Source organism: Vespula pensylvanica, chromosome 24, assembly GCF_014466175.1.
Source record: "Vespula pensylvanica isolate Volc-1 chromosome 24, ASM1446617v1, whole genome shotgun sequence".
In the NCBI taxonomy this organism is placed as follows: Eukaryota; Metazoa; Arthropoda; class Insecta; order Hymenoptera; family Vespidae; genus Vespula; species Vespula pensylvanica.
In genome coordinates this window covers 1,926,028-1,941,027 of record NC_057708.1, presented here as the reverse complement: position 1 = coordinate 1,941,027, position 15,000 = coordinate 1,926,028, and the positions used below count along the sequence as shown (strand labels likewise).

The window sequence follows — 15,000 nt, the reverse complement described above, 5'->3', positions numbered from 1 at the left end:
CTCTTTCTTTTTTTCTTTCGATGTGTAAGCTTCGCAACCCCATTTCCTTCGTGTAATTTCCGCGGATCTCGACGTGTCATACTCGACGAGAAGAACGAGCTTGAGCAGCGAAGAGACAGAGAAAAAGAGGAGAAAGAAAGAACGAGAGAGAGAGAGAGAGAGAGAGAGAGAGAAAGAGAGAGAAAGAGAGAGAAAGAAAGCTCATGCCTTTGAGACGGATCCACTGTTTGCTAACCACCTCTAAACTCAAAGACACTTTTCGATCAACATACCTAGATTCACGATTAACAAGTGAGAATAATTTTAACATGAAATAGTACAACGAATCAGATCTTTTTTTTTTTTTTTTTTTTTTTTTTTTATTAATAATTGAGATTATCAAACCTTTGTCTTTGATTTTTACGAATCATAAAAACGAAAAAATGACGTAAAGTAATAAAGTAAAAGAAAAAAAAAAAAAAAAAAAGAACGAACAAAAATTAATTAATCATCTTTCATATAACGTCATTCGAATATTCAAACGAATCATTTGAATTAATACTGTAAAATTTTCATGAATTTGAGCAGAGTAATACAACGTTGAGTAATGGTAAAGGGATGCATCTCTTTTCCTCATGGAAAAAGGAGGATAGTGTTATCGATGTGCTTTCAGAGCAACAGCCGCCACCTGGACACATTAAAGGAATATATGTATATATGTATATACTATATATACGTGTATGTACATATACATATTGTATGCACGCATGTTATTTTTAAACTCTCGTTTATTTTCCTTCGGATGATATCTACAGCCAGTAGCTCTCGGTCTTTGAAAGAGCTTATCCATAAGGGTCACGATAAAAATATACCCTCAAGATAATTTCCTTTCAAAAATAGACACGGACGAGAGTGATGTTTGATAAAAAAAAAAAAAAAAAAAGAAAGAAAAAGAGAAAAGAACAAAGAAACAAAGCAAAACAGAACAAGGAAGAAGAAAAGAGAAAAAAAAGATGCCTTTTGGTCTTCCGAAAAGATTTAACGTCTAACCACAAGCTTAAATACAGGGTCATTGATCTCTTTCACTGTTTTTTGTTATTAAAGTAATTGAAATAATATTCATTATATCTGCTCGATTATCTTACGTGGTTTAATTTGTTTGAATTTTTTCGCTATATACGTGCAAATTGATATCATTGATTTTTAGTTTAGAAATTATTTACTAATTTCCATTCATTTCCGATCAGAAAAAATACATAAGCGAAAATTAACACAAACATATATATATATATATATATATATATATATATATAGTATATGTTATGTGTTATTTTTTACATTAAACACAAAATTTATATAAAAAACGAGTTAAATATTACAACAAAAAAATCTTCGCAACGATGGGCCCAAAGTTTTTAAACAATAAAAAAAAAAGAAAAAACAGATTCACTTATACCTTTTCGAAATACTTTCAAATAATAAGCTCCCTTTGAAATTGTCAAATTAGAGACTAATTAAACACGTCAATTTACAAGCACGTAACGACAACTTCAACGAAAGCTCTCGGAGAAGAAAGTAATTGATGTTTAAAATCATTTAAGAACTTTTGGCCCGTCTATCCGTTCCTATAAATCAATTTTCGAAAATCGATCGTAAAATCGGATCGATACGCTTCGAAATTGACTTTGGAGTATTGTTTTTGATCGATCTCGTTATGTATCGAAAAGTTGCTGTTAGGATTTAACGTACGTCACGATTAACAAATAGAGAGAGAGAGAGAGAGAGAGAGAGAGAGAGAGAGAGAGAGAGAGAGGAATGAGAAGAGAGAAAGAGAGAGGTGTTCTCGTCTGACACAAAACTGGGTTGCTCTACTTCGAAGCGAGCAAGCAAAAGCAAGCAAGCAAGCAAGCTAACTCTCCTCTCCACACCTAGGGAAGAGAAGAGGAAATGGGGGAGGGGAGGGGGTGTTCTGAGAGACCACATTTTCTGTGGGACGGTTTGCTTACATACATAATGTATATATGTATGTATGTGTGTATGTATGTATGTAGCAATGTATCCAGTATAAACCGAAGCTAAACGAAAGCTCGTAACGTTTTGGTAAAGCTAGAGAAATTAAGAGTCTCCAAAAAGCTAGGTTCTAATAATTTAGTATTAGCAGTTTTTATCGAAAACGGGTGGGGAAACGATAAAGTTGGATACGTTAGTAAACCAACCGAATACCTAGCTTTTGTAAATTCTGCTTCTAATTCATTTTTTTCTTTTTTTAAATCTTAAATTTGTTACTCTATTTTTTATCGACTTTAACATTCGGTAAAAAGTAAGAAGAAATTTCGTATAAAGCGAGGAATGTTTATGAAGGAATATCAGGGATTAAATTTAATTCTTTATAATGATAAATTAATAATTGCGTTTATAATGATAAGTAAGTAAATAAATTTAATGATGAAGAATAAAGCGAGACTTTTTAAATAACGTTTTCATGTACTAATTAAATCTACTCTTTTTATATATATATATATATATTTTATAGTTTATTTTATATACGTATATATATTTATATATTAATTTATATATATTATATTATCATATCATTATTTATATATATTAATTTATATTGTTATAATGATCTATGCACGAAAATGAGTTTGAATTAATCTTCTGATTTGATTTCGAGGTATGTAGCTTCGTTAATAAGAAATATACATGAACCCATTAAATGAACCCGTATATACGCATATACATACATATGTATATATACATATATACATATATATATATATACATATATACAGAATACCATTCCCGAGGGAGTTAGCCTACAAACTAAAAGGGGATCAGTGAAACTCGCTCGTAAATATCGTAGCTTCTACATACGTCATCGGATCGGATCGCGTTGCAATTAATCGACTTAACAAGAGGAGTATGTAAAACCCTCTCGTCGTTGTCGTTTACCCTCTTTTCATATCTCTTTGTTATCGAAGAATCATCACGAATGCATATATACATTTATGCGTCAATTGCAACATCGTAAAAGAGTACGAATAAAAATTCAGCCAAGACAAAAAAGGAAAATAAAATAGATCATAGTATCATAGATCGTTCAAATTTTCATCGATCGTCGAATAAATGAAATCGATTAGATTTTGATTAGATATAAAACGAATGGAAAAATGAATAATGATTTAGGAAACAAAAGAAAAAAGATAAAAAAGAATAGTATGAATTTGATTTGATAAAGATGAATAACAAATGAAAATTACTTTCTATCTTTCCTTCGTACGAACAGGAACAAATATAGTTTGTATATTTGATTTGTTGAACAATTTTATAGGAATACGTGAGTCGTTATCATGGACAAAAAATGGGTGCACTCGAGCCACACGTTTTCGCGTTGGCCGAAGCAGCTTACAGATCTCTTCAAGATACGAAAAGCAATCAATCCTGCGTTATATCTGGCGAGAGTGGTGCTGGAAAAACCGAAACAACGAAATTCATCTTGCAGTATTTATGTTCGGTGACTAGCAACGTCGACACTTGGGTGGAACAACAGATATTGGAAGCCAATACGATTCTCGAAGCTTTCGGTAATTATAGTCTTTGATTAACACGACTTTTTTCACGAGTTATTTCGTTTCGTTAATTGATCGCTAAATAAAAGTGAGCTAAAAAGTGTTCGTAGTGATTAGAAAAAAAAAAAAAAAAAAGAAAAGAAACAGACAAAATATTTAATTAAATCTTTTCTCGTTCAAATTGTAAAATCGCAAGACCAGTTTATAAATTTGATGCTTTTAAAATAAGCTTAAGAGGAGATTAAGAGAAATGATTACATTTTTGAAATCGGCTTTAGGAACTCTCTAAAAAAAAAATATTATTATTATTATTATTATTAAAAAAAATTATTATTATTATTATTATCTTAAATATCATTGCACGTATTTTCTTTTCTTTATTATCGTTATTCTTTCGTTTCTCCGCGGAATACATTTTTTCTTATATTCTATACGATGTTACTTATGAAAGTCATTTGACATGAATGAAAGGAACCAAACCGCAGATGATTTCACCACCCCCGTATTTCATTCGCGTCGACTATGCAACGGTCTCCTTGGCAATGTCATTTCAAATGAAAAGGCAGGATTCACAGTGGTCGGAGTCAAGGACGAGCGTGGCAATTCAGGTGTAAAATGCAGTAGTAGCGAGGGGTAGAATCTGGGTCATGGGGGAAAAGGAAGGATTAATAAGAATCGAAATGTTCTCCCTAACGTTACGATATATCGAATTATTCCTTAAAAATTTAAGATACTTTTTATTCTCTATTTTTTTTTTTTTTTTTTTTTTTTTGGTATTCATGATCTTTTTCCCCATTACATTAGCATTACGATATTAACGATAGTAAAAAGAGAAGGGTCTATTTACTCAAATTACACACAGGGTGGACTTGTAATTTTACAATCTGAAAAAGAAAAGAAAAACAAATTAGTTAAAAAAATTACTAACGATAATTCTTATCTTTCGAGATAATCGAGAGAAACTTTTGGCAAGCTTCAAGATGACTTTGGTATTAAATAATTATTAAATGATGTGTATACACACAGGTAACGCGAAGACCGTTCGTAACGACAACAGTTCGAGATTTGGAAAGTTCATGCAAGTTTGTTTCGATAGTAAATGGATGATAAAGGGTTGTATCATACAGGACTATTTGTTGGAACAAAGCCGTATTACATTTCAAAGTCCCGGAGAACGGAATTATCATGTACTTTATCAATTGGTTGAAGCTGGCACAAGGGACAAGGAATTTGCTGAACAGTACAAGCTTATGCCAGCGATTCATTATAAATATCTTAATCAGTCTGGATGCGTTAAAATTGGAGGTATATCGGATTCAAAGAAACTCGATGCGTTGAGGCTGGCTTTTAATGTTTTACAGGTGAGGAGATACATATTGAATTTATTAGAGATTTGCAATTCGATATTAATTTTAATGTATATTTCTAATCGAACAATCGAACTTTACAGGTTGCACCGGAAATGTGCGAAGGAATATTCCGTGTACTATCAGCTATCTTATGGTTGGGTAATTTGAATTTCGAAGATGTTGACGGGGAGAGATGCGAATTGAGGGAAGAGGATGACGACATAATCGAAACGGTGGCACCATTGTTAGGTCTTCAAATCGAGGATCTAAGGAAGGTTGTATTGATACGACAGATCAACGTACGTGGTAATATCACCGAAATACCTCTTAAAGTGCAAGAAGCCAAAGAAAATCGACACGCCATGGCCAAAGCATTATATTCCCGAACGTTTGCTTGGCTTATAAATCATATCAATAATTGTACGAATCCAGGACAAGACAGTTCGAGATTTCTCGGTGTATTAGACATATTTGGCTTCGAGAATTTCGCGGTAAATAGTTTCGAACAACTCTGTATTAATTATACCAACGAGAAACTTCACAAGTTCTTCAATCATTACGTTTTTGCATTGGAACAAGAGCTCTATCGTCAAGAAGAGATTCAATATTCTCACATAACGTTCACCGACAACACTATGTGTTTAGAATTGATCGAGAAACCACCTAGATGCGTTTTAAAATTGTTGACCGAACAATGCCATATGCCGAAGGGTTCCGATCTCGCGTATTTAACTAACCTACACGCGGAATTCGAGAATCATCCGTGTTACGTGAAGGGTGACGATCGTCGCAGATGGGAAAAAGAATTTGGGGTGAGGCATTACGCCGGTTGCGTAACATACACCGTAGAAGGTTTCGTCGAAAAGAACAGGGACGTACAGCAAGACGTATTTTTCGACTTTATGTCCAGGAGTACAAACGAATTCGTCCAAGAGATAACGGTTTATCAAGATCTCTTAGGATGTACCGTAGCCCGTGCAACTGGTAACGCTGCAGCAACCATGTCTCGCGGAACGTCAAAGGGCAAACCTACATTATGCGATTCCTTTCGACATCAATTACAGGCTCTAGTTGACGTATTGCAAGCAACGACGCCCTGGTACGCACGTTGCATCAAACCTAACATGGAAAAAGTATCTAATCATTACGACGAGAAACTCGTACTCGATCAACTCAAATACCTTGGGATGTTGGATATAATTCGTATAAGAAAGGAAGGTTTCCCTATACATATGGGCTTTCACGATTTCGTAGCTAGATATCGATGTCTTGACAAAGGAAGAAATTTGTTGTCCCGTGACGAGAGGGAAGCTGTTAGATCATTGATAAGTAGCCAAGGTATACCGGAAACCGAATGGCAAATTGGTAGGACCAAAGTATTCCTTCGGAGTTATGTACACGAACCTTTGGAAGATTCGAGGAATCAGATGGTCAGCAGTAATGCTTTGATGATACAAAAGATTTGGAGAGGCTACGTAGTACGAAAGGGTATATATATATATATCTTTGTTATCGTTGTTGTTGTTGTTTTTGATGGTGGTGATGGTGTTTATCTTTCTTAAATTTCTACAATGAATAATGTTTAATTTCGCGATCCTTAGTAATCGTTTATTCCTTTTCGATAATTTTTATAGAGTACAAGAAGATCCGCGAGGCTGCGTTAAAAGTTCAACACGCGTACAGGGGCTGGAAATTGCGCATAATATTTATTCGTAAACGAAGAGCTGCCATTATTATACAGAGTCATTTGCGAGGTGTTTTTGCTAGGGAAGTAGCTGCGGCTTTGCGCGAAATGAGACGAGTGGACGAAGAAATGAGAAAGAGAGAGAGATTGGAGGAAGAAAGAAGATTGATGGAGGACAAGAAGGCATTGGAGGAGAGTCAAAGGTATTTTATATATGTTATTATCCATACAATCTGGATATGAACATGTAACGGTGAACGATATGAATTTGTTCGTCCATATGCATGAAATAAATAGTACGGTGTACAGGGTGATCCATTAGAATGGGAAACGCGTATGATGAGATTAAATATGATGACGTATATAGATTATTATATCGTTGATAGATTAAAAATCGTCAAATGGATCAAAGGTTCCTAAGTGAAATTTCAAAATTGATGATTACTCTTTTTCCAGGCACGTAGGTAGTTTTGTAGTTTAACGATCTGAAAAAAAAAGTTATTAGCCTAAAAAGTCTCGATGAAGAGTAATTGATTTTTCTAATGACCTAGATACTTTTGGTCCACTCTGTATTCTCAAAAAAAAAAAAAAAAGAAAGAAAAAAAAGGAAGTAGAGAAGAAATGATTTTTAGGATCATAAAATGCACTTTGCTATGCAAAATTAAACTATCACAATTATTACGGATGTCATTGACAAGTAGTAGGAGCACCCTGTACAAACGGTAGTCTCACATTCGTCTGGGAATAATTGATAAATAGAGCAGTCGACGATACGTTAATAGTATTTCGTTTGTGTCTCTTATAGCGCGCAGTACAATGGTATTGTTGGAATGGAACCAGGGTAAGTTCGTCAAAAAAAAAAAAAAAAAAAAAAAAAAAAAAAAAAAAAAAAAAAAGAGAAAAAAAAAGAAAATACGGCTGACGAATAAACGACCCTTTGATGCATGCGTATAACGCAAACGCGAGCATGTCAGTGTGTGAATGTACCATATACATACATATGCATCACCTATTATCAGATATTCGTTTCTGATCAATAACGTGTGTGGCAGTATTAATTGACGAATCAAATTAGCTTTTGCTTTTCTCGTTTATTTCTTTCTTTCTTTATTTCCTTCTTCTTTATAACGAAGCGTTAAAAAATTTTCTAAAAATCCTAAAGGATATTCTAATCCTAATGATATTAATAACTTTTCAGAAAAGCACAAGAGGAGATAGCTACGTTGACCCAAATGGCAGAACAGATGAATTCTAAGATAGCTGCGTCGGATTTGCAGTCGGTCGATTTAGACAATTTGTTTTCCTTTTTATCGGACGTTCAATCGACGAAAAGCAATCAGATAATCGAGGAAATCGGTGAACAGATGGATAATCTCGTAGAAGATTTGGACGTCGAATTAGAAACGGTGATACAGCAGGAGATGGAAATGAATTCGAAGATCGAATCGAAAATGAACACACCTAATGGCCAAGACGTTACCCCGGTACAGCAGGCACAACGAATAGGTGGAAGTACGGGAAAATTGGGTCAACCGAGTCTTCCAGAACCAACCGAACCACCGCCACCTCCGCCACCACCTATTCCTCCGTTGGCATTGAACGGTGACTCCTCGGCTGATAACGGAGAGCCGATATACGAATCTGTTTTACCGCGAGAAGAAAATGGGCCTAGTAGTCCCATCATGATCAATGGTAGCCCGGGACAAATGAACGGTGACTCTTGTGGCTCCCCACCACCAGTACCGATTAACAAAATGAAGGAACAACTTGCTGGTAGTCCCCCGTCGTTAACAGAATCACAAAATTCCAATGGACATCATCTACATCACAATCATCATCATCATCATCATCATCATCCAACGCAAGTACCTCAACCCCAACAAAATGGTCACGATCAGCAACAACAGCAACCGTTGCAGCAACAGCAACAACAACAACAACAACAGCAGCAACAACAGCAACAGCAACAATTGCAACAACAGCAACAACCGCAAGTACCTCAGCCGCCTATCGAAAGGGAACAGAGAAGGAAATGTAGGGTGGAACGTAAATTGCAAGAACTTGAGGACAAAAGAGAACAGGATATCGAAACTACGTATCACGATATCGTTGAATTTGCACAGAATTATTTCAATAGCCATGAGAGATCACCGGAAGGAACTATAATGGCTACGCTTACGAGAAAATCCCGAGGGAAGAGTGTGGAATATATACCAAAATACGAGATGGTTACCTATTACAAAGGATCTAGTATACCAAATTCTCATATTCATATGTACGATCCAGATAACGTTAACGTTGCCTGTTCGGTATTCAGGGATTTATGTAAATATATTCGTGGTGAGATGAAGCTCGATTTAGAAATAGCAACTATACAAAGTATCATCGGATATGGAATAGAAAGGGAAGAGTTAAGGGATGAGATATTTGTACAGTGTATGCGACAAGCAACTAATAATCCTAATCCCGAGTGGGCCGAACGCGTATGGTTGTTGCTCTGTTTGGCAATCGTAGCGTTTCAACCCAGCAAATTGCTTTACAAATATTTCGTATCCTTTCTTAAGAAGAATTTAGTATTGGAGGGTAAACTTAGACAATACGTGCAATGGTGTATCGACAATTGCAAGAACACGAAGGTTTCCTGCAGACAATATCCACCTTCTACGGTAGAGATTGCTGCTATGAGACGATTGGGTACGATCGTATGCCGATTCTTTTTTCTCGATGGTAGAACAAAAGCTATCGACGTACATCCAACCGATACCGCAGCCGATGCCGTAGCCAAATTAGCTGATAAATTGGGCCTTAGATCGTTAGAAGGTTGGGCTATCTATCAAAGCAGGCCGGACGGTGAGGAACATGTCAGAGCACACGATTATTTGTACGACGTGATCGCTGCGTGGGAAATGTAAGTATTTTCGAACGTTTTACCTTAAAAATTAATTACAACCAATGAATTAATTCAGCCATTAAAGTACCATTCGTACTTTGATCAAATCGTAATCGTTCGATATTCCTCCGTAGGAAGCAATGCAAATTGAACACATCTCAATCAACGTTCTCGACGTTACGACGTGGAAATAACGCAACTTTGGGAAGCGGAGACAATCGTTTCGTATTTAAACGGCGACTCTTCCGTAACACGCGAGAAATCTCCCAAGATCCTGTAGAAGTGAATATGCTCTATGCTCAAGCTGTATATAACGTTGTTAAGGTATGGCGATTTGTTTTGTCGAACGTAAAATGGATCGTTATAATCATTGAATATTAATAGATCTTTATGAATTGTATTTGTATTTTATTTGTTCTTTCTTCTTCTTTTTTTTAGTGCGATGATTTCCCAGTATCGGAGAAAGTAGCTTTACAATTGGCAGGATTGCAAGCTCAGGTAGCATTGGGTGATCCAAAGGATAACGACAGATTAGATTATTATAGCGAGGTCGATAGCTTTTTGCCGTATAGGATCAGTCGGGCTCGTGGAGATGACGTTTGGGTACCGATCATAGCTCAAGCTCATAGACAATACGGAGCTGGTCGAAAAGAATTAGCAGCTAAAGTCTTATATCTATCTTGTGTAATGCAATATCCGCTTTATGGTACGACTATGTTCAATGTCACGTATCGAGGATATTGGTCCTATGGAAATCAATTGATACTGGGTATTAATTGCGACGGTTTAATGTTGATCAAACCCGACGATAAATTCGTATTGTCGGAATATCGTTATCAGGATGTTGAAAGTATAATGTTGGATCCAAGTGACTCGTTTATAACGATCTCCTTGCTACGACACAATCCTGACAGTTCACACAAGTGTTTCGTATTTGAGACGGCGCAAAAAAATGAAATAGGTAGTCTGATCGTTAGTTATTGTCCTGCTTTAGCGGGATGGATAACCGAGAACGAAGTTCCTACGAAAAAATTCAAAGGTATCACCAACGAGGATCGTATAAGGCTTTATCATAATTTGGTCAATTGTCGGCGGACATTGGTCGACGGTGAGATATTGAGAAAACCACAAGATTCCGGTGGTGGTTTTCTGAGGAATACATTGAGGAGATTATCCAAACATAGGATCGAAAAGTTACGACAAGAACACGGTAGCGCAACCGATCACGGTGAAACCTACAAAGGTTTTCCTTATGCATATTGGGCCTTTAGCAGACAGCCTATACCACAGAGTCTTTCGAAATTGCCTGATCCGGACGAACAAATGGCACTTAGCGTCTTCCAATTGATCTTAACTTACGCTGGTCTAGGACAAAATGGCGATACCGTTCGAAGGGTCGAAGACGAACACGTCAACCTGATACAGACGGTCATGGAAAGGTGTATAAGAAAGGAAAATCTTTTAGGAGAATTGTATCTGCAATTGATCAAACAAACGACCGACCATCCTGATCCAAACAGTCGTGTCAATTTGAGGCATTGGGCATTGCTCTCGTTAGCCTGCTCGGTTATTCTACCGCCGCAAAAGATCATTAGGAAATATCTTATTGCCCATTTGAAACGGTGCTCAAGCGATTATGTCACCGAGGAAGGTAAATATGCTAGATTCGCCGAAAAATGTCTTTACAAGACCCAAGGAACTAGAAGAAGACAATGGCCACCTAGCAGAGAGGAGATCATGTGTACGATCAATCGTAGACCGATCTATGCTAGATTCCATTTCATGGATGGACAATATCATGCCGTTGAATTTCATCCGTCCGCTACCGCTAGAGACGTAATGGAGATAATCAAAGCTAAAATTGGCCTTGAAGAGACAGCCATGGGTATATAACGAATATTGATCTTACGATAATACTTATATATTATTATTTTATAAGAAATTATTATTATTATTATTATTATTATTATTATTATTATTATTATTATTATTATTATTATTATTATTATCTAGGTTATGCCATTTACGAGGTATTAGGACCTACCGAACGTGCTCTTATTCCCGAAGAAAAAATAGCGGACGTAATGTCCAAATGGGAACGATACAGAACAGCTAGTGCGTCTCAGCAAGGTCAACAGCCGCAGAGGAAACACGCGCATCACTTTTTCTTATTCAAAAAACACTTGTTCCTCGATCAGTATATGAATCTTGATGATCCAGTGGAAAAGGAGTTGCTTTATCATCAAGTACTTCACGATCTTCGCGCTGATCGCTTTCCAATTACCGAGAAGGAAGCCGTAAATATTTCTTAATTTTTTCTTAAACTTAAAAATAATAATTTTTTTTTTTTTTTTTTTTTTTTCTTAGAAATAATTCGTCGAGTATTTTATATAAATAAATGATCAGTACTTACGATATTATCCAGAGCCAATAATTGTTTATACTGATCTACTAGCTTTTGTCACGTAATGATATTTTATTATAAATATTGCTCGAAATTATTCATGTGTATTGATCATTTGTCCTACAAAATACTCGTTGCCATTGATTGATTAATTAATAAAAAATATTGAGCAAATAAACGGGCATTCAGGATTTCTTTGATAATAAATTTTAAGATGGAAAGGGAAGGTTATTAAATGCAAAATGAAAATCTTATTCGATGTTACCTATTCTATTAATAATTAATAATTTGTTTTCCGTAGATCATGTTAACAGCTTTGCAAGCACAATTGGAGCTCGGTGATTGTCACGATGGCCTTGCCGAGCAAGAATATAGAACGATATCGAGTCACTGCCTACCATCAAGACTGGTACCAACTGTTTGCATAGAAGGAGTACTTCAGCATCATCAATCTTTACGCGGAATGACACCGCCGGAAGCCAAGAAAGCCTTTTTAAATTTAATACAATCCTGGCCTTTGCACAGGGCAACGATCTTCGACGTGATGCAATCATTCACTTCGAATTGGCCCCGAGTCCTTTGGCTTGCAGTCGATCAATTAGGACTTCATTTGCTCGAACATCGTTCGAGGAATACTCTTTGTACTTACGAATACAGTAGTATTCTCAGTTACAATCCCGCAGTTAGTAGCTTCATGATTATCACCTGTACCGATAAGAAACAGAGCAAGGTTATATTAACAACTTCGCAGGTAATTATCCTAAAATTCATCTCTGTTTAAAAATAAAAAAATAAAAAAAAAAAAAAAAAGACAGGAGAATGTAACCTATAATAAAATTTAACTCCTTTTTTTTTTTTTTTGTTTGTTTCTTTTTGATTTTAGGCACACCAAATAGCTAATTTAATACGGGAATATATGGAGGTGTTGCAATCACCTCCGGAAATACCAAAGAGAGATTCAGCGATAGCCCAATCGATTGCTCAGCAACAATACCCACAAACTACTGCGAATCTTCCGGCTAATAATACTGGTCGAAAATCACGACCTGCTTCGATGTTACACAGAGGTGCACCGGTTATACAATCTCAAGCTAGCTAGAATGTTTTGTTGATCTTATATCAATCGATTATGGATGGACAATTTTCAGCGAAGCACCTTTTAATCAGCTTTCAGCTATTTCGTATAAGGGGACCGGAAAATCGAAAGTGATATATATATATATATATATATATATATATATATATCTGTGTTGTATCTTTTTGTTTAACGAAAGATATAAATATGTCTATGAGCTTTCGTTGTCAAAGTGCCATAAGTTTTGTAACGTTATTAACAATCTTGTTGTTACGTTACATTGGTAGTGCACCGCCTATAATGTGCCCGGACCAAATATGTATTTTCCTTTTTTTTTTTTTTATACATACATATATATGTATATATATATGTATGTATGTATATATGTATGTATGTATGTATGTATGTATGTATGTATGTATGTATGTATGTATGTATGTATGTATGTATGTATGTATGTATGATGTATGTATACAGGGATAAAAAAAAAAGAGGGAACTGAAAATCCCTAGTTGATTTTTAAAAATCGATTGTAACATTTTACGAGACAATTTGTTAGACTTGCCTAATTCAATTAGGAGTTAATTACTATAAATCTAAATTTGCAATCTAAACAAGACAAAATGAAAAAAAAAATAATAGTAAACAAGAAAAAAAAATTAGACTAAAAAGTATCGATCGAAAAAGAGTAATTGGATTTGTAAAATCATCTAAGGACTTTTGTCGACTCAAGCCCTCAAACTCCACCCTGTATAAAGAATCTTATAAACGCGACTTCTGTATTTCGATCGCGTCGATCATTGTCCTCTGTTATTCTTTCGGTGCATTTACGACGATAGAGGCAAAACGCATTATCGTGAATTATCAGGTTCCATGTACTTTATTCAAATATGTGCCCTATGCGACGAAATTAGTTTTAAAAATGTGATTAGTTTATTAATTTTTTGTCGAGGCCTACGAAAGACGTGGAATACGAGACATAACTATATTATTATAGGAAATGCGGTATATAATCAAAGAAAGAGAGAGAAAGAAAGAAAAGAAAATGGATAATTTCTTTCGATATTTATTCAATTTAGATTTAGTAATTCTGAATCCTGTGAGAAGAGAGAGAAAGAGAAAGAGAGACATCGTCAGGATATTTATTAGCTCTACCGCCGGCGGAATGTAGAAATGTAGCGTGACAACTATTATACGAGTAAAAAATTATCTTAACTGCCATGTTTACGAAGAGAAAAGAGAAAGAAAATAGAAAAAAAAAGAGAAAAGAAAGAAAGAAAGAAAAAAAGAAACCAAGGGAAGATTTATCACGTATAAATAATTGAGCCGATGATTTAACAAAGTGATAACCAAGTCATATATTTTCTTTTTCTCTTTTTTTTTTTTTTTTTTCTTTTTCTTTTTTCTTTTCTTAATCTATACGTACACATTCTGAAATTTGGAATCGTTTAAAAATTTGAACTTATTCAAAAATTATGTTCCTATAATTACAATAATATGTTCCTAAATTATAAAACTGATAGAAAAGGTATCATTAATAAATATATTTATTCTTGAAAAGAATAACAGAATAAAAGAAAGAACAAAAAGAGAAAAGAAAAAGAATTTTCTTTCGCGTGATATGTAAAATTTTTAATAATTTACAAAATATGTCCTTTAAAATATATCTCGGAATGACTTGGATCATTTTCGTGATCGTTATGGCTCATTTATAAGAAAGAAAAAGAAAAAAAGAAGCGAGCTCTATATCGAAGACTTCAAACGTTACAATATATACGTATTACACTGAAATTAATCATACGCGTCAGAGAAAACACACACTTGCCTTCTTTACAAATATATAACACATACATACATCCTTTTCAAAAGTTTTTGATAAAGATTTTTGCTAATCGTGTTCGTGGCTGTTTACGGGGACATACATTTTTTATCACACCGACCGCAGTCTATCTGTCTACCGATTACGATAATAAATGAAAAAGTTAAAAAAAAAAAAAAGAAGAAGAAGAAAAGAAACGAAGAAGAGTCGATCGTTACTTCGTTTTTT

At 35.0% G+C, this 15,000-nt stretch overlaps 2 protein-coding genes across 3 annotated transcripts in view; one reads left to right on the top strand and one right to left on the bottom strand.

Moving 5' to 3' along the window:
• The window catches only part of LOC122636990 (unconventional myosin-X), a 34,770-nt gene extending 20,598 nt beyond the window's left edge, over positions 1 to 14,172 (top strand). Inside the window, exons 4-14 of one of the 2 annotated variants that reach the window (XM_043828755.1) lie at positions 3,314 to 3,566; positions 4,578 to 4,912; positions 5,002 to 6,388; positions 6,535 to 6,787; positions 7,390 to 7,425; positions 7,783 to 9,492; positions 9,609 to 9,798; positions 9,913 to 11,359; positions 11,488 to 11,771; positions 12,180 to 12,629; positions 12,762 to 14,172. In XM_043828755.1, the coding sequence (XP_043684690.1) occupies positions 3,314 to 3,566; positions 4,578 to 4,912; positions 5,002 to 6,388; positions 6,535 to 6,787; positions 7,390 to 7,425; positions 7,783 to 9,492; positions 9,609 to 9,798; positions 9,913 to 11,359; positions 11,488 to 11,771; positions 12,180 to 12,629; positions 12,762 to 12,977 (6,561 nt within the window). In that variant the 3' untranslated portion in view covers positions 12,978 to 14,172. The remainder of the gene's footprint in view (positions 1 to 3,313; positions 3,567 to 4,577; positions 4,913 to 5,001; positions 6,389 to 6,534; positions 6,788 to 7,389; positions 7,426 to 7,782; positions 9,493 to 9,608; positions 9,799 to 9,912; positions 11,360 to 11,487; positions 11,772 to 12,179; positions 12,630 to 12,761) is intronic. The other variant, XM_043828756.1, reaches the window with a different exon arrangement.
• LOC122636995 (protein kinase C) overlaps positions 12,459 to 15,000 on the bottom strand; it is a 24,504-nt gene continuing 21,962 nt past the window's right edge. The window contains exon 10 of the mRNA XM_043828768.1: positions 12,459 to 12,583. The gene's annotated coding sequence lies outside the window, so the exon portion shown is untranslated. The remainder of the gene's footprint in view (positions 12,584 to 15,000) is intronic.